The sequence below is a fragment of the Monopterus albus genome, unplaced genomic scaffold (assembly GCF_001952655.1).
Source record: "Monopterus albus unplaced genomic scaffold, M_albus_1.0 scaffold507.1, whole genome shotgun sequence".
In the NCBI taxonomy this organism is placed as follows: Eukaryota; Metazoa; Chordata; class Actinopteri; order Synbranchiformes; family Synbranchidae; genus Monopterus; species Monopterus albus.
In genome coordinates, this window is record NW_018128387.1 from 58,246 (window position 1) to 79,172 (window position 20,927).

The 20,927-nt window shown below is 40.5% G+C and overlaps 1 protein-coding gene across 1 annotated transcript in view; it reads left to right on the top strand.

Moving 5' to 3' along the window:
- vsnl1a (visinin-like 1a) overlaps positions 1-20,927 on the top strand; it is a 41,458-nt gene that overhangs the window by 6,467 nt on the left and 14,064 nt on the right. The window contains exon 2 of the mRNA XM_020588165.1: positions 4,878-5,044. Coding sequence (XP_020443821.1) covers positions 4,883-5,044 — 162 coding nt within the window. The 5' untranslated portion in view covers positions 4,878-4,882. The remainder of the gene's footprint in view (positions 1-4,877; positions 5,045-20,927) is intronic.

The window sequence follows — 20,927 nt, forward strand, 5'->3', positions numbered from 1 at the left end:
AAACTTAAAGGGCCACTCCACCAGTTTTACATTTTGATTAATTTATTGGTCATGTTGAGTACTACTAAACAGGGAATGGCATTATGGGAAATGTAGGTTTCATTGTTTAACTAAGGACTTAAGGTCGGGATATCTTAGCCTCTGCTGTTTCCATTCTTTTTCAATCTGTCTCTCAAAAGCCAAGGGCTGTACCTGATTTAGAATTTTGTCATATATAGCCTAGACTGTCAGAAAATCATTTGGCATGAATTTCAGTGATGATTTCAACCACATTAACATTGGTATTCAAATACAAAAGAGTTACAAATCTCACCTTTATATGTCTTGTCCTAGTGGGTTTTGTCTTTTTCTCTTCTTTCTGGGCAGCAGCTTGCTAAATAGTGTCATTGGACCTTATACATCCATGCATCGGACAGCAACCCAACTAAAATTCATTTAGAACCAAAAAGCAAACTGCCATCCATCCATGTTGGAAAAATACATCTGAAATAAGAAGCATTTGTTCTAGGTGTGTCATTGTTTTGATACCTGTAGCACAGATGTGTCAGACAGCCGTATGTTTGTGTTTCGAAGGAAAACAGGCTATTTTGAATGGTATTCTTTTTTGCACTTTGTCTGCTAGATGTGGCAGTTTTACTGCTGTGCTGACCCACTGCTGCTCAGTGAAAATCTCTGAGCACCAGTTTTGTTGTTTTTTACACTGAAATTGAAAAGATTACAAGGTCTGTTATGAATGATAAATTTGTACAAGTTCCTTCCTTTCTCAGAGGCAACTGAATTCACTCAGAATGCTCATTGCGTCAACACAAGGGGGGTTTCTTTGAGGAGTGCAAGATTTTATCAGGTCACTTTTGCACTAAATTGCTTAAGGAATACAAGATAGAATACTACCTCGTCACACAGGTCCAACCAGTCTGGGTGAATGAGATGTTTTTGTGCTTTATGTACCAAACTGCCTCACCTCCATATATTAGCTGCCATGTTATCCACAGCATGTGATGTGAGTGTGAGCATTCTGTAATCAACACTTTCTCATGTGAATCATTTCAAAAGGCTATTTGATCACCTGCATTTGTGGAAAGCAAGTCCCTATGGCAGTGTGATAAGTCATTACACAACTTGAATTTTAGTTTAGTACATTATTAATCCATGCTCAGCCAGGCTGAAAGAATTTTTCAAAACTGGATTTCAGGGTATAGTCCATCTATTTTTCTTAAATGTGTTCAGGTGTAAATTACTCAGAGGTTAGTCTTTGGAAGATTGAGGTAAAGGGATACAAAATATGATGAGAATAGTGAGAATCCACAGTTTGCATTAGCTATCCTAAACGTTTTGGCACTGTTTAGCTGTTTCTAATTCCTGGAAGAATGTACACCCGCCTCTGGCGTAAACTACTCAGAGATTAGTCTAGGGAAGACAAAGGGGTACAAAATATAATGAGAACAGTGAGAATGCTTTTTTGTTTTATCTGTGTATTTGTATTGTGTTAAACACTTTGAATTACTGCATGAAAATGTGCTATATAAATAAACTTGCCTCGCCTTAAGCCCCTTTTAGACAGGCATTACTTTCCATTAATCTGATGGCGTCCCAACATGTTGGCTTCATGTATGAATGAGCCACTTTTTCATAAATGTCTCACTGGCACAAAGCTGGACCTAGCGATATTCACATATTACTCTCCCAGCACAAGTTTGAGCTGCATTCATGTTGATGTATAAGCACACAAGATTACATCGCTCTTATGGCAAATATGGCGTGCATATCGTAATTCTCTATGTTGTGGCTGTGGATATGTCTGAATGAAGCTGTTAGGAACATTAACGTAAAAGTTACCTATGTCAGGGGTGATGGGTTATGCTAGATTATACTGCACACATGCACAGTGCATGCATAGTGTCATAAGCTTGAGTCCAGCCATCAGCATACAGTATATCGAAGGTCTGCCCCCCTCTGTCTCCCTCAATTCTTGTCCACCTCTCTGCAACACACTTACTAATTAAGGCACAAATATGCCCAAAAAACTAACTAAAGAAAGGTTACCTGTGTCTGAATGACAGAAAGCTGTCACTCAGAGTAATTAAGCCAGATGTTCCCTATGTCGGAAAAGGGCTGTAGACAAATGGCTCCCAAGTTGTGAAACTAGGACTATGTGGAGGTTCAAATGGATCCTTACAGAATGAAGAATAGTTTCCTACTGTCCTCTCTCTCCAGTGCAGATTAGATCAGCCAACTGCATACACTGACCACACACACACACGCACACACACACACACACACACACACACACACACACACACACACACACACACACACAGACCTTCTCGGTATACCTCAATTTCACAACTTTCTAAAACAATTTTACTACTGTGGATTGGAGCCTACATGGAAAAAAACATCCCCAGTTCTCTGACAAAATAAAACAATCCAAAGCCAATTCTCTGCTCAGTTCTATCCATACAGAGGCTTTAAGAACATACTGCTCATATAGTGCATAGACTTGACAAACATACAGTGTATTCTTATCTAACTTTCATCAACTAAGCAAAGAAGTGTATTTCCATATTATGTATAATTTAGCTAGGCATACAATACATTCATCCCTTGATTTTATTTTGATATCCTACCAAACTTTCTGTTTATTTCATTACAATATCAACCTTGCAGACTTGGTTAAGATGTCCGTTCCACCTTATTTTTGCAGAGTAGTTATGTTTTCAACCTGTAGTAAAGTAACTGTGAGCTGGGACTGTTTATTGGCTTGTATTGGCCGTGTGTTAAAGTCAAACTGATGTTCAGGATATAACACTTGACAGCTGAAATGCATATCTCATGTCAGAGCATCTTTGAAAGTACCACAGGGACAGTTTTACAATAGTCCCTGCTCACCGTGTCATTTCCAGACAACAATAATGCAAACACTGGCATTTAAAACAGGCAGCAACATGCTGCACTACCTACCTTTATTGAATATTAGGTTTCTGGATTTTGATTTTTATAGCATACTGAAAGAAATGGAAAACAGTTACATCATGTGAGGTACAAGATCTATTAAAAATGTATAACATGTTCTGGAGAATGGTCAATTTAAAAACTGGAGCTTACCATAAACTGGTACAGCATGGCAGGCCTTACATTATGACTGCAGCACATCTTGGGTGCTTGCCTGAGTCTCCTTTCCTCACCCCTGTGCATGCAGAGGCAAATTGGCACTACATGTTGCTGCCTTGCGTCTCCCTTGGCCTTTTCAAGCTAAAGAGGTCTAATAAAACATCTGAGCAGAGAGTACACGTACAAATGTTCCAAAATGCTAACCATCTTTTGCAAATTATAATAATTAGGGGTTGGTTAATGTAATAAAGTAGCAGCATCAGCACTGTGCAGATACAAGCAGCTACACACAGAAGCAGCTGGGTGTAAACAGCTGCACTGGAGAAATGAAGGGACATAAAACACCAAAACACATTTGTGTTTTTCTAAAAGGTCATAACTGTCAGGGCCGCTCGGCGGCCGCTGCCTCTCCTCCGTTTGTCTCTTCTGTTTTCTCCGTCATATGGGCTCTGCACCTCAGCTGTGTTGCATTCCAGTAATTAGTAATTGGTTTATCTACGCACACAGCTGGGGTGCATCCCGATGATTACCTTCTCCTTATATAAACCTCTGGCAGATGCTCCGTGCTCGCCAGAACATTAACTATCTAACATTAATGAACATTAACTAACATTAACATAGTAACGCGGACACATGTGGTGAGACTGCTACGCTGACAGATACTGTGCGTTTTTGGCTAGATTCTTCCACACATCCTACGCGCTACGCTCTTCACACTACACCCCACCACACCACATATTTTTCATCCGTCTTTGCCAGAACATTACCTAACTTACTTTACAGTACTTACCTGAATTACGTCCTTTTGATTTCCCGGCTGACAGTCCCTGTGCCGTGGATCTCATTTTGAATGTTGTTGAGTTTTTTCTGTTTTTGTGTGAGACGTTCCTGGCTGACAGTCCCTGTGCCGTGGATATCCGTTTTTGTTCGCCTGTCTTCCCTGGTCCTCTACTCCTGTTTCCTGCCGTTAGTTTGTGTGTGCACCTGTTCGTCCTGGTCTCCGTCGTCATCACTCCCCTTCGCTTGTATGTATTATGGACACTGTTATGTTGTTACGTTGTTGTGTTATCTTACATTAAACTTTTTTGTGTACTAGCCCTGGGTCGGCTACCTTGAGTCCTACCCCTAGTTCTCCCTCACCCTCCTGGTGAGGGGGGCTAACCTTAACAATAGCAGGTTAATTAATCTAAGATATCATTATTGCCCTTTCCAAAATCTAAAGAGTTTCATTTAAAAATGAGGTACAAATGTTTTGGATAGTAAGTAGGGCTAGAACAGGAAATGGCTAAATGTTTGATTGGAAAAATAATGATAATAATAATAATAATAGCATTTTAATCTACCAGGGCTTTTAAATAATCATTAGCGTGTTATATTTTTTCCCAAACTAAACATTTTGGGCTGAAGATCTATGTATATCTGATGTTGAAGGAATATAGGTAAAAACGCTGACTGGAAGGATTTCAAAGGTTTAGGGTTCCACTAAAAGTGAAACCACAACAAAAATATGACAAGCAGAAAAAAGAACTGTCTTACAAACTGACACTATTTCCAACATGTCACACTTTTCTGGTGGTGGCATGGTACAATCCAATCTTTGTTTTTGGACTTGATCACTCTTCCAACCACAGACTAAGTTCATATCAAGCAGAGCTGTTGTTTTGTCTTCTCTATTAATGGAAAGATACCTAACATGTTTAATTTTGTGTTTGCGTTGGTGTGGGCCTGTATTTTTTTGTGTGTTCATATCTTTGCCATTTTTACAGGCAAAATGGGGAAACAGAACAGCAAGCTGACCCCCGAAGTGATGGAGGATCTGGTGAAGAACACGGAGTTTAATGAACACGAGCTGAAGCAGTGGTACAAGGGATTCCTGAAGGACTGTCCCAGCGGCCGACTCAACCTGGATGAGTTCCAGCAGCTATATGTGAAGGTGACGCTCCTCTGACTTGCTTTCATGCTGGCAACACACTTGACTGATTATACACATATGCTTCAACACTCATTTTATGTGCTCGTCACACACATGCACAAAGACACGACTAAGGTAGATGTTAGGCCAGATCTGACTATAGTTCATAAGAGAAACAATAACATTCACATTTAGGGCACCTCCAACAACACCTGAAAAGAAATCTAGCTATTTAGCTGCTAAATGCTACACTATGTTCAAACGCTAGTTCCTAAGTGTCCATGTCTTCCATTCGCTGCTGGGTGGATTGTGAACAGTGGGTTTATCAAAACAAATTGAGGTTGATAAGAGTGGTGAGAATGAGCCAAAACAATTAAGTTATTTACCAAAAACCAAAAACAATGAGCTGATAGATGCCAGCGCTGGGAAATTTTCCATGGATTTGTCACCAAAAGCGACCCCTTATGAGGGGTGTCAAGATAAATGTATTCAGACATAACCTTTTTGGTACAGGACTTTAAGTACGGTGCAGATGTGTACCAAATGCAGTCTTTAATAGTAGTTAACAGTAAAGTTTATTTTGCGTGCTGGGCATTTTTTCAAGTTGTTGTTCCCACACGAACATGTGAAGTGGTGGACTACAGAGCAATAAGCACACAACATGTTGAGCTTAGCCAAGCCTCTGGGTAGCGAACATAATGGCCAGTACAAACGAGAAGCCAGAGCTGGAAGACCCTCCCTTATCATTAAGGCCTCGTGTTTGGGAACACTTTGGCTTCATGGGGAAATACAGCACCGGACAAAGGCAAAAGCAGTGTGCCCACAAACTGCTTGAGGTCATTATGTGAACTTGAATATCACTGCTGCAAGGAAGAAACGAGTGTAGTACAAACACTGCTTCCTTCATCATTTAAACACCATTTCCCTGGTTACTGGAGATTTATTAGTTGCAGTTTACAGTATTCTATTTTTTTGTGTTTTATTATTATATATTTTATGCATGTTTAATTTAAAATTCAGTTTTATAAAACATTCATTGTTGATGTTTACACAAGTTCAGAATAGATGACAAGTAGTTTTATGACTTTCATTCTTTTCCCTCACTTTTCCGAAAATGAACTGACTTCAAAACTGAAGTATGAACCGAATCGTGATTTTTGTGTACCTTTACGCCCCTACCCCTTAGTCATTAAACTCTGAGTTCTTCACCAGATACATTAAGTCATTTAATTTATTATTAATATAAAATGTTTTTTAATATAATTTCAGGTTAGGGTGGAGTTTGTTATGTTTATTGTAGGATTTAGTTAATGGTGTAGCTTAATTCAATGTAAAAACAACTGGCCAGTTTTGAGTCTGGAGTTTACAACCTATAATAGCTATCATACAATTCACATCTTCTTTTAGTTCATACCAGTACAGATTTTCTGTGAGCACAGGCTCCATTAGTAGTAGGCTTATTTATAATAGTCATAATGATTGAAGTAAAATTACTAGTAGTTGTAGAAGTAATAGCAGAAGGAACATCCGGAATGGTATCACAGCATTACTTGCTGATGCATCTGTGTCAGCAATTAGCAATTTGTGAATTTTAAAAAGACCAACAAATTCATCAAGTCAAATTCTCTACGGGCATTCCCACCATTTATATTAACAGGATGGGATCACACAAATGTATTCTGAATCACCACAAAAGCCACTGAGGGACAATGTATTCCTGTTATAAATCCTGCTAGAGTTTAGCAGGCATCCTGCCATGTTCTCATTTGCCTCTCCTGTATCTGGGCAGAAAACCAACAACGAGGCAGACATCAGTGGCACTCAGATGATTATCTTCTCATGCTAATATGTAGCTCACCGTATCTCATTACCTCTGACAGAGCAGTGTGAATTTATTCCATGATTTATTCATTTAGTCTGATAAAACATGGAGGAATACATAGAAACAATGATTGTAATGAATGAGAAATGAAAATAAAAGCAATAGCGAGTGGCTATAAATACAGACAAATATTCACTACAATAAGAAGTGCCTCTCCTCCTATTACTAACACTAATTATAAAAATGGTTTTATAAAGATGGTTTTTCCTAGCTTAAAATGAAGGACATTCAAAATCTCAGCATTGACCTACTGAACCTTAAGTTATGTTTTTGGAAAAAATAAATAAAATGAGATGAGACGAGCCTTACAAAAACACAATACATGAAGTATATTACATTATCATACAGTCTGATTAATAAAATTATGAAAAACCTAAAGTCTGTACATTTATCTGTGCTGTTAATTTGCTTTAATCAGTCCATAATACTGTATACATAATAATACTGTGTGTCCCTATCTTGCAGTTACAACAGACTTATCTCAACATCTTGTGTCCTCTTGTACTGTATGCTTTAACTTCCCATGCATTCTCATGGAAGAAAGCACTCTGAGTAGTGTAAGAACAGACATTAATCTTTTATCACTGGTGCCTGAAAATGCCTCATAACCAGAGGGGATTGTTGTTACGTAAGATACGCCTGGACTCTGAGGTCATGGGAGCACTTCCTCTAAATGCCACTGGAGCTTGTGCATGAGCAGAGACAAGAGAAGAAAAATCTTTAAAGCATTGAAAGCAGGTAAAGGTATGGCTCCCATGAATAAAAAAAATAGATATAGATATGACATTATCTATTTGGACCAGTTTATCCTATTAAAACCTGCTGAAAAACATACTTTTTAAAAAATTGAACTACAAAAATAACCTGGACTCCTAGGAAATAGCTCTGATAGATGGATACAAACAGAGAAGAAATCTGATGGAATATCCCTTGAAATCTCTTTACAGCACAATACAATGGCATGTGAGCAACAGTGGCTGGAAAATCTGTAGCCACACATTGGGGGGCAACACCTTGTACGCCGAAAGGGGTCTTGTAGGCTTCTGGGTAAATCCTATTATTGTTGCATCGTATTGGTTCCTAGGCAACAGTGTAGCACTGATAGGGCTTTATTTAAATCCAGGGGGCTGAGAAGTGGAAAAAAGGTCTGCTGCGGTCTCATATTAACGGGACAGATTGTTCCTGTGAAGAGTGACTCTTTGTGTGTTTGTGTTTGTGTTTGTGTTTGTGTGGTGGTGGTGGTGGGGGGGGGGTCATATGTTTGGTAGGAGGGAGATGGAGACAGAACAGTGTGTTTGTGTCGGTTGAAAGCGAGAAACACAGTGGGGCAGAGATGGGAAACATAAGCAAGTGAAAGTGTTTTATACATTATTTATTAGTCATTAGCCTCAATAGAGTCATGCAACAGAGTGAGGAGATATGTACGAGATGAGGTGTGTGTGAAGGTGTGTGTGTGTGAGTCTGTGTCCTTACTGTGTATGCATGCGTGAGATAGGCAGGGTTCAGTTTACATCTGTGCACCGAGATCTTTATTTTTCTACACTCCCACACTCACTCGTCCCCACATCCTCAGATCTCCCCACATTTGTACAGTTCTGCATCTGTGACAGTTTTGCTGGAGCCCTCTCCTCCAAGGTGCTGAACGCACTGTTACCTCCACTCAGCTGCCTGCCTGAGTCAATGTACTGTACTGCTTTGGCTGGACATAGACTCACTGTTCTCTTGCTTTTTTTCCTACCTTCTATGCTCTGTGTCTCACTTCTTTATTTCCCTCTGCCTTTGTGGAGTTAACCATCTTTTAGGTTGTGAAAAGAAAGATACAATACAGCAAGGTGAGGGAAAGGCATCGAAGAACTGGAAAAGAGAAGAAACAGGAGAGAAAGAAGGTGGAAATGATCAGAGGGCAGTTTTTTATATGTTCTGTTTAAAGTTCTCTTTCTTTTGTGTCACAGTGTGCATCTGCACATGGTATCTGCTACAAGCACTCAGCTATCAGGGCCACCTGTTAGATTTGCTTGTCATTCTGTGTTGTAGAAATCTAATCTTTTTTTGTATAATGTAACATGCACATTGACAGTATTCTCCTTACAATTACATTTGATTGGGGCTGGGTGATGATGAATTTCTTGGTATATTATTACTAAAGAACTAATTCAAATGAATGAATCTCAGTTCAGATTGTGTATATAAAATATATACACAATCTGAACTGAGATTCATTGATGATGCTAGATGCTGGATTCAGAATAGTTAAATATAGAGATGCATAAAGGTTTTAGACTAATATTTGATGAAACTGAGATCAATTTCAAATGATAATAGCACAATTTAAATGCCCATTAATATGGTAAATTAAAAGCGAATAGAAACAGATCGTCCACCAAGACATTTTTGTTACTTTCTGTGATGTCATTTAGTTCATACAAGATGTTAAATTGAACACCAGTGCCCATATGCTCTAATGTGTACATTTGGTGATCGACCGTAGCTGGCTAACGCACACACCAACATGCCAGGAACATACTAGCAGTACGTCACAAGAGCTCTCTGAGCTTCTCTCTGTTTTCTCTGTTCTGTGCCATTTCATTCCCTCAGGGATATTGATTCCAGAAATGTACTCAGCTTCATTCACTGAAGAGTTATTGAAGAGGGTTAAAAAGCTACAAGCTTGTTAGTACTGGTCGACCAATATGGGTTTTTAGAGAGCAGAGAGGCCAATGGCCGGTATATAATGCCGTAATGCCGACAGCATGTCTGCCCCCAGCCAATTTATGCTCTGACAAAATAAGAGTAGATGGATCAGCACTACAGCTAATCTACAACAGCTTCATCCATTTTGGCAATTTAGCCCCTGTGTTCCCTCAGAGGTCAGCACTAACAAAATGGCTGTCTGTTGGAAAACAGAGCAAATTTATGAGTCAGAGTGACAAAATGAGTGTTGAACCAGCAAATCTTGTCATTTTCCCTGATAAATGGCTTAAACTCTGTTATCAAATTTGTTCATTTTCAGCACAGCAGCTATTCAAATAATGGAGTAATTGTTTCAGCACCAATCTGAAATGTGATGAACTGTGATGCTGACAATATATTAGTTAGACCCCCTATGCCATTTTAGCTTTTATACATGTGTAATTTTATTATTAAACTAAAGGTTATTAACATGGGAATGTTCCTCTGTTGTACAGTATATGATACAACATACACCTCAGGTCAGTGTGATGATGCCTGTCTGTCTTGTTTTTAGCTTTCTGTGAGCAGCATCACTATTCATGAATCTTGGTCAGACTAAGATCATTAAACTGACCTGCCATAAGCTTTGTTTCCCACTGGATTTTCCCTTTTAGTGGCATCGCCAATGCCAGTCAGTCATATAAAAATAGAAGCAAGGTGGTTTCCGTGACAGTTCACACTCAAGCGCTTGCATGCCACAGTGTGTGAAATTTCACATCCCTGACATGGCAGCTGCTGTGGAAGCCATTTGTAACAGGATAACCACATTCCCTGAAATGTTAAGGTGATAGATTTTGTCACTAGATTTTTTTTTCTTGAGTTTGATGCATGCAGTGACAGCGATCACAGTCATAGATACAACTTCAACATATTTCTTCTTTTGTTTTAAACAACGTTTACTATTAAAAAGAAAATAATGCTATTCTGATTGTGTATGTTGTGTCTGTGTTTACATGTAGGTTGTTGGTATGTTAGTGTGGTGTTTGACAGTAGTTGGTCTCCTGCCAGTTAGTCAGGTTCTGGCTTTTATTGTGATGAGGCAGCATTTTAATGTCACTCTAATGGACTTCATTAATTTCTGTGGCATAAAACGACTCTGTCTCTGTTTCTTCTCCTCATACTCTGTTTCCTATAGAGAACATGTCAGTGAAAATATAAGAAAAGAAATATGGAGCCACCATCCATCCATCCATTTATTATCTATACCGCTTGTCCCAACGAGGGTCACAGGGGGGCTGGAGCCAATCCCAGCTGTCACTGGGCAAGAGGCAGGTTACACCCTGGACAGGTCATATGCAGCAACCTCATTTTAAATTTAATATTTTTATATTTGCATTTTGAACTTGCAGCTGCTGTCATGGCTTCTGTAAAAGTCTGGAAATGTTCAAAATGTTTAGAAAACCTTTCTTATGAAAAGTGAGGGTATTTAACTCCTGGGGCCCTATTTTGAGGATTCATGGCATCTGACCAAGATGTATTGGCACAAGTGGTGTTTTAGTGTGTCCATGCTCATTTCGCTAATTTGACGATAAGGTTAAACAGTTCAAGCGCCCATGCAAGTAGCAAAAAGTCTGTACTTGATTGCCTCATTAAAGCAGGAGTGTGTTTTGGGCATAACATGCAATTATCTAATCAGTATGCAACCTCACATCCCCTTTAAAAGACGTGTGAGTCTGAATGTTTGGTGGACTGCTAGCATACTGTCGGACATCAGGAAGATTTTCCACTGAGGAAACAGATCTGCTAATGTGCAGCACGTCCCAGGAAATAACAAGCAACAGGCGCACATCACAACACGGTCAAAGCACCCAATAACTAGCAATGATGATTTAACTAGTGTCCACAGATCAGGTTTTTGCTGGTCAGTGGTGCAGTCACTTCAACAGTACATGTCGACACTTACAGGTCTAAATTAAGCTTGAGGGCCTTGACGCACTAAGCCGACAGTTGGCTGTCAGCCACCGTGAGTCCATTGGTGAGTGTCTGTGACCCTCGTCTTCGTGGTGTGTGCCACACCTTTGGCACTACTCAGACCCTGAGCCTGTCACTGTAATAATCATGATTTCACCCATTTAGTGAGGTTTATCCTTGTTTTTTGTGTTTCTTGTTTCTGCGACTTCTTTTCTTTATCCACAACCAAAACACCAAAGGCAGAGGACGCCAGTGCCATTTGAAACTTTTTATTAGACATATTTTCAATTAGAAGCAGCTAGAAACAGCAGCTGTGTTGAATAAGTGTTGCTTTTATTTCCACAGTCTAGCTCTTCTTTCCCTTTCAGAATGGCAAATATAGATACTGCCACCTGCTGGTAGAAGGAGTTATTTCTCTCACGCAGGGCAGAAAGTACATGCTAGTTGGCTGTTGGCTGTAGTCTGTGAGGTGTTTCAGGTGCCACTTTTTCAACCCGACTGGCCCAGACAAAAGCAATGGGAGTCGATGCAACAGACGGTCTTTGTTGCTGCTAGTTCTTTCATGTTGGATTTTTGTGTCTCTGCACTTAGACTGACATGCTGAATTCTATAAATGCCTGGCTTTTTTCCAGGAGGAATTATTTGGAATTTTGTTTAGTAATAATTCAGAAATAAGTAGCATACAGTGTAACTGTGCCTCAGTATATGACAAAAAGGTAACAGTTTTTACTTATACAAGCAACGTCTGGTGAGCGTGCTCTTTTCAGCAAAGCTACTGTACACAGCGACACTCATACAACAGTAGCTTAGAGTTTATTTTAATGCATCTGGCAAAGCTTGTATGTACCACCTAATGCCCTAATAATCTTGCAAATTTCAATTGCACTTCCCACTCTTTTTGATCTCACTGTATCTTACTTTCTTACTCTTTGCATTTTTCCTTTCTCATCCCTGAGCCCTTTCCTCCAACTCTCTCTCTACCCACTTCTTCTCTCACCTCCCTTCCTCTCTGTCCAAGTGGGCTTGTGGCTGTGATGCATTAAAAATAGCTTTTGTCATCTCAGAACCTTTCATGGCATCCTCCATTGTTGTCACAACTCAGGGACACACACACACACACACGGACAAAGGGCTCCTGAAAGGCAAGAAATTCTTGGTTTAACAACATGAAACACTTTGTGTTCATTTGAAAAAACTTATGTTTATGAGTTGCACTGTGCTCAAGTAGAGAAACAGTCCTGATTCTCTGCTTCTGTTAGAAGACATCAGATGAGCTCAGAGTATCTCAGTCACACAAATGATAATGATAAACCCTGGACAAAATGAGTCACTCATTATGATAGTGAGTAGTTTATAATGTTTGGAAAGCATAGAGGGAGGGGAATCTGACACTGAATTTAGCAGACCGTAATCTTCAAAAAGACAAACAATGGTTTATTTCACCATGAATCTAGTCTTACAGAGCAGAAAATTGGTGTTAATTGCTTAGAGTGTCTGTGTCAGTGTTTGCCAATGAGATGCATCTGAAATGAGTTGTAGTGGAGAACACAGACATATAACAGTGAGTGGCAGAAAGGAAGACAGAAGTATAGATACCTAGAGTCAGAGAGAGAGAAACAAAAGGACAGATGTTTGGTTTTATAGTAATGGACTGTTCTCTCCTATTAGCTGCTCTCTGGCCTCTTTGTGCTATCTCTCTTAGGCTCTTGAAGTTGGAATTGAATTACTCCACAACTTTCAGAGGCTCACTGCCACTGCTGATGTGTGAGAGGAGAGAGGAAGATATTAAGTACCTTTAAATGTGCAAAGGAAGATAATAAGCCCCATCCTGTGGGGAAATCATATTCAGATTGAGCTGTGTATAATCATTAGCACATCCTTTGTAAGAATAACTCAGCTACTATGGTTGAATGGTGAAGGCAAGAGGCCACAAAACTATTAGTCTCCTCATGCAGGTTTAAAGTCGAGGTAAAGTAAAAATAAATATGTTTTGAGTTTGCCACACCACCAGAAAATATGTTATTACCACCCAGCCAAATCTGAATGATTCAAAATTTGCCAAGTATATAAAATTAGCCACAATTCACCACTGCAAAGTTCTCAGTCTTTTCACCTTTTCAGTAACTGTTTTCTCACATGTATAAAACAAATCACTGATTTTGCTTTACCTCGACTTTAAATCCTGAGGTGCTGAGGCACGGGAGAGAAGATGACCTTCAGCTGATTAACAGGGGTTCAAGCCACTGTGTCAACAGGTATATACAGATATCCAAGACTGAATCACTATCACTCTGACCTTTGACCATTATGTGGGGGGAGATAAGCAATGAGAGAACCTGTTATACTTTCTATCAGTAATGAACCGATAGATTTTGCAAAATAAATTATCTTTGCAGGTAACAAAATCATTCAGAATGTGTCATTGTTTCCTTGCTGTAGTTGCATTGACAAATTCAACAGCAGTGGTTAAGCAAATAATGCCAAGATATTGGGTGAAATTGGATATGCACTCAAGGTCAACTCAGGTCATCTTGTGTTTGTCATGGTACTCTGTAAATTAAATGGGCCTTGCTAATGGTATGGTCCTCCTCTTCCCAGCTTCTAGCGCTTTAGAGTAGGACATTATTGGGTTAGGAGCCTCTTTTCCTTTCTTTCCCTCCTGCTCTCTTTATCTTGAGCCTCATTTTTACTCTCTTGGTTTATCTTTGTATCTGGCCATTTGTAATCATTCATGTAAACTTTTCTTTTGTCTCAACTCTCTCTCTATTGTTCTCACTATTTAACCATCAGCTATATTTTTCTTTAAATGTGGCACACAAAACTGAGAGTTAAAAAATACAGTAGACCCTCACTTTTGATCATCTGTTTTTTGTTTTTTAGACTTTTACTGGTTCACCTAGATTCTACCAATACAGCTCACTAAAGCATCCCTAAAATGAACTCTTCAGTACTATTCAGGAGTCCCCCAGGGATCAGTACTGGATCCACTGTAACTATTTCATCCATGTCATGTCTCATAATTAAATTGGTACAGATGAAGTTGAGTTTCAGTTTTCTCAGCATACTCAGACCTTCTTGCTCTCCCACTTATATGCTGTTTCTTGGTCTTTTTCTCATTCTCTTGCCCTTTTTTAGTCAAGTCAGGGAATTATTTAAACGTTTTAAAGCATCAGGCCTTTTCACCCCACCAAGTAATGTTTAGATTTTGACATATTACTAAGAGACAGCTGTAATAGGTACCAACTGAAACAGGTATCAGGTTAGACCCGGAACAGAACTCAGTAAACTTTCTTTTTAGGGAACCAAACACTGCGTACAGTATTAGCAACACTGTAATCACAGCATTAGACCATTTCCTGGAATAAGTGTCCAGAGACTCAGATTTAGTACAGATTTTGTGAAACATTTTGTTCTTTGAAGTAGTGTAATTTGTCCTCACTGGCCCAGCTGTCTGACCAGCATAACATAGCATGACTTCACTAGCTGACAGAGTAAAACTGTTCTCAAAACTGAAGAACTGGAAAACAAAATTGTTATGTAAGCAAAGCCATAAAAGCAATGAAAGCAAAAGGCTTTTCTCTGCCACAAAATGATACTAACAATATTTCAAGTCATGTCACGATGCAAATGGTTCTGCAATTGCATCTATATGGTTTGAACAGTTAGATAAACACATTAGTAAAATAGTATTAATTCATTTTAGTTATGTTGATTGTCTCTTTAATCACCAACATCTAACTGTTATTCTCTTTGGTGTACTGTACACGGTACATGTACTGTACACCTGCTCACATAGTATGGCTGCCAGATTCCCAAAATGAAGTTATATATTATGCTTGGCTTTCGAAACATGGTCGATTATAGACATTTTTATTATGGTGACTAATTTCTGAATCAGATTCAAAATGAGAATTGCATTTATTGGCCAACTATGTTTAAACACACAAGAAATGTGTCTCTGGTACAGGAAGACAGGAAAATATGTGCATTTAAAATAGGAAAGAGAACATGAGAAACAAAGAGAAGCAATCTTTTTATGAATATACAGTATATATAACTATCCTTGTTTTTGGTTGTCTTGGTGCACAGTGACCTGTAGCGCCGTCCACAGGGGAGGAGTTCAAACTGTTTGTGTCTAGGATGTGAGGGGTGTGCAGAAATCTTCTCTTCCCTCCTCTTAACCCATGAGGTGTACAGGTCCTCCATGGAGGGCAGTTTGGTGCTGATGATTGTGGAGTCCTGACGGTCTGTTGGAGTCTGTTCCTGTCCTGTTCGTTTGCTCAGCCAAACCAGACAGTGATGGAAGAACAGAGAACAGACTTGATGATTCCTCTGTAGAACAGTATCAGCAGCTCCTGGGGAAGGCTGAACTTCCTGAGGTGGCACAGGAAGTACATCCTCTTGGTGATGGTCCTGATGTTGGATGACCACTTCAGGTCCTGGGAGATAGTGGAGCCCAGGAACTTGTAGGACTCTACTGCTGATACAATGCTGCTGAGTATGGTGGGGGCTGGGTGGGGGGCTCCTTCTGAAGTCCACTGTCATCTCCACTGTTTTGAGCATGTTCAGCTCCAGGTTGTTGCGACTGCACCACAGGGCCAGCTGTTCAACCTCCCGTCTGTACACAGACTTGTCACTGTCTCGGATGAGACCAATGACCGTTCTCTCATATGTGAACTTCAGGAGTTTAACAGAGGGGTCCTCTGAGGTGGAGTCTTTGGTGTAAAGGGAGAAGAGTAGTGGGGAGAGCACACATCCCTGAAGGACACCTGTGTTGATTGTTCGGGTGCTGGATGTGATTTTCCCCAGCCTCACCTGGTGGTTCCTATCTGTTAGAAAGCTAGTGATCCACCGACAGGTGTGGGCAGACACAATGAGCTGGGTCAGATCTGCATGAATTAGTCAGTCATAGATGCTGAAATCAAAGTTCCAGGCTGCCACCAAAAGAGGTGATGGCAAATAGCCTGAACAATACTGTTTTTTAAAGGTTATAATGATTTAGATACTTGAGATTATGATATAGTAAATCCATCCATCCATCCATTTTCCTCTGCTTATCCGGGACCGGGTCGCGGGGGCAGCAGTCTAAGCAAAGATGCCCAGACTTCCCTCTCTCCAGACACTTCCTCCAGCTCCTCCGGGGGAATACCGAGGCGTTCCCAGGCCAGCCGAGAGACATAGTCCCTCCAGCGTGTCCTGGGTCTTCCCCGGGGCCTCCTCCTGGTGGGGCATGCCCGGAACACCTCCCTAGGAAGGCGCCCAGGAGGCATCTGAAACAGATACTTGAGCCACCTCTTCTTAGATATAGTAAATAATAGACAATAAATCTTATGCAAACCTTAGTTCTTTTTGTTTGTTTGTATTTTTTAACTGTGACCAAGATACAAACAAAGCAGAGTCGGAAGGATTTCTTCATACACACACACGCTCAGACTCACACATGATTGAACAACCATAAATGATGAATTTTTGCCTGAGGAGGACAAACTAAAGAGGGTTGATGAGTCGTGTAGAGGAGGCACAGTGTAAATAATGAACCATAGTATAGACATTCAGAGAAAATTGAGAGGAGGTTCTGTGTTGTGTTTTGCGATGTGGTATTTTCTCACTGCCTCCCTCTTCGCTCGTAAATACACATTGCTACATCTCACCCTTCCCTCTCTTCTGTCACCTCTTTCTTATTTCCTCCTCTCTGGTGCTGTTGTTTAGTCCTGGCTGAGAGTGAGAGAAGCTTGTGGACCAGTGAGCTTTTTAAAAGGTGGTGTCAAACTGCACATGTTGCTGTGGATTTATCTTTAGAGATTAGCCATTCTGGACACACCACTGACAAATGAAGACAAAGCAAACAAGTCCTCTGCTTTTTCTCTGCTAATTTGCCTGACTTTGAATTGCATCACAGAGGGTACCCCACCGGTCTACCTGCCAAATCTGGCAGCCAGTAGTGAGTCACACTCAGCTTTCTACCACGCTTGGCTGCTTTCCTCTACCTGATTTAGATCAGAGTGTATTGAAAAGGCAGAAAAATGAAACTGGTAGAATATACCAGACATGGCCTTTTTTGTGCCGATATGTTGATAAATACAGTTTTTCCCCATAGTTTATTTTGGTAGCACAATGGATAGTTAATGGTCTTTGTTATTGATAGAGAATATACAGACAGGTGACAAAATAAAAGAAAAAAGATTAAGGCTGATGTTACTAAACCTGTCACAAAATACCGTCAGGCACATAAAATGTTGTGGCACTGCAGTTTTTCTATTTTTTCCACATATTTACCAAGACCAGTGATGTAAATGAGCACAGCCACTGCTGTGTTGATTTGAATGTGCTTCAGCTGGTAAGGACGTGCTGTACTGTGCATGGGTGGACTGAGAGGGACAGTGGAAGAAAGTGTTTTGAACAGTTGAAGAAATCGACAAACATATTTCAGAGCTGCAATCACATAGTCTCCTGCCAGTCAAATCATCTTTCATTCAGCAATTGAAGCATGGTTTGAAAGCCTGTAAAATTCCCTCACATTCTCCTCTGGCAAGCAATGCCATTTATAAACAACCTCTCCCTCCTCAAATATACTTTATTCCAACTAGGTCTCAGATGACTGACAGCTGTCATGCTGACAGCAGGGTTGCAGATTACACCTGTTTTCTTCTGATGCAAATTTTCAGCTGCAGTTCCCTCTGTCACAGCCGTGGTAAATAAGGTTTTGCCTCCTGGGATGGGAACGCCTTAAAATACATATTCCATGAGACCAGACATGCAAATTCCTACAGTGCCACATGTCTTCTGTTTCTCTGCCACAAAACCCCACTGGGACTCCTTAGTAAATATTAACACATGCCATTTCACTGTTTAGCACCAGAAAAGGAGCCACAAAACCTTAGTAAATATCCTGGAAGTCTCAGTAAGGCTCTCGGCTGCCAAAAGGACGGACCCAGGTAGCCGACTTCGGTGCAAGCTGTGATTTATTAATGTACAGTGCGGTGATATTTACAAACAGAGTCCGTGGTTACTGTAATGTGAGGAGTAGCCGGGTGTCGACCAGGAGCAGGACGTGCAGAGTGAGGAGATGGATGGTTAGGACGAGGTGGGCTGAGCTGCGTGGTAGGGTCACCCCTGGACTGGTCGATGGTAGAGAGGTGACTACTGAAAGGACATAGAGAAGCGTTGGTTATGGCAAAACATGAAAAACAAAACCGGTGACTGCATTGACCTGCCTGGGAGGGAAGAAAAAAGCCACAGTGCGGAGGAAACAGTCTGGGGAGAAAAAACAGGAGTTGACTAGAGGCGTGGATAAACAGATAATCCAGGGCAGTAACGTGGAATAAGGCAGAGCACAAAAACGAGGAGAACATCTAGAGAGTACGAAGAGTGTAGCATAGGGACAAGAACGAACTGGCAAGTCAATGAGAGGAGAACCGGGTATAAGTTACAAAACAGTCTAATCTAGTGCAGCTGGTGATAAGGGAGTGAGGAACAGGTGAACGTGATTAGCAATCAGGGGCGAAGAGACAGAGTAAGAAAAGGTGAGAGAGGTAAGTGCAGCTGGGCAAACCTGACAGGTGCCACCAGAACAGCTTCAGTGCACCTTGGCATTGACTCTCCAAGTCTCTGAACTCTACTGGAGGATGAACACCATTGTGCAAAAACATATTCCCTCATTCTGTGTTTTGGTGATGGTGGTGGAGACTCTTAACATGTTGGTCCAAAATCTCCCATTGGTGTTCAAGCGGGTTGACATTTGGTGACTGTGAAGGCCAAAGCATATGATTCACATCACTTTCATCACACCATTTAGTGACCCCTCATGGGGGCTTTGTCATCCTTTCATTGTAGTCTAAAGGCAATCAGTCAAAAAAACTTTGCACTCATTTGCAGTGACCGTTCCCCCTGTTCCAAGTGGACCAAAACCCTGCCAGCGTCTGCATTCCTTGTTTTGTAACTCCTTTATTTAGGTTTTCCTCTGTCACCTGTCCATAGCTATGTGTATTATGCATTAACCTTTCATGGCAGCCTCATCCACTCATTCTTCTCTCAGTGCCAATAACTATTCTCCTCAGCACCCCCTGAAATGTGAAATATGTTTCCACCCTTAACTGTGCCATCTGCTGTTGTGCTGTCATTTACACACCTTGTGCAGAGTTAGTTTCTGCCAGATGGGTGTTTTGTAACCATAGATTCCTCTCAAATCTTAAGCTGAATGATTGCATGAAGTCCAGAAATCAGTTGTATAGACTGTACAGGATGAATCAAATGTGTAGCCAGTCATTCAAAGGAAGTTAAATATCCTTATGAATCTTTGTATGTGGTGCCATTTGTAAGCGCTAACAAAACAACACACACATAACCACTTTGAACTGTGGTTTGAAGTGAAGGAGGCTCCTCAAATTGCAGCCAGAAGCAAATGTGTCTTCACCCATTAACACTAAAATGAATGGAAAATGAATTTCGGTCTGACTGCACCAATAGGAAAGTGAAAATAAACTGTGGGGGTTATATTGATGAGCTAAACTTACCAATAGTAACACTGCATGCATCATTACCTGATGCAAAGGGAGCCAATTTGGATCTATCACTGGCAGACTCAAACAAACAAATGACTGTGTAAAGAGGGAATTACAAAATGTACACACTCTGAAAGGCTGCTGCTGCTGAAAAATGCTGCGCATGAATAAACAGTAAAAATACATAAAAGGGATCAAAAGCGGTGCTTGATATTGTAAAAAGCATGAGGATTATAATTTGTAACATGCTTTAGTCAGGGTGGTTATTTATACATTTTAATAATATTACAATATGGTGAAGTGTTCGTCAGTAAAGTTCAAAGTGCTTATTTTGTCATATACACAGTTAGGAAACGTGTTTCCCTGTACAATGAATTCTTACTTTGCCATCCACATGAATGCCACAAAATACAAATGAAATATAAAGTAGATAAATAAATAACACAAAATCTACAGAACTTTAAGCAGCGCAGATGCACCAATATAGTAGAAAAAAAATATACAAGAATATAACAGAATGTATGCTACATGGGAGCAGCATGTGCAGCAGTCAGCAGTCATTGTGCAATTATGCATGTGCAAACTGAGAATGTAAACAGTACATCACATATTTCCTGGTAATAAACTCCTCAGCTGTTTAGGAGTTTGATTGCAGAGGGAAAGAAAAGGTTTTTCAGTCTAGTGGTCCTACATTTCACACTTCTGAACCTCCGGCCAGAGGGCAGAGAAGTGAACAGTCCATGCTGGGGGTGGGTGGGATCTTTGAGGATGGAGGCAGCTTTCCTACGCACACTGCGGTGGTAAATGCTCTGCAGAGAGGGCAGTGGAGTCCTGGTGATCTTCTCCGCAGTCTTTACCACTCTCTGCAGGCGCTTGCGGT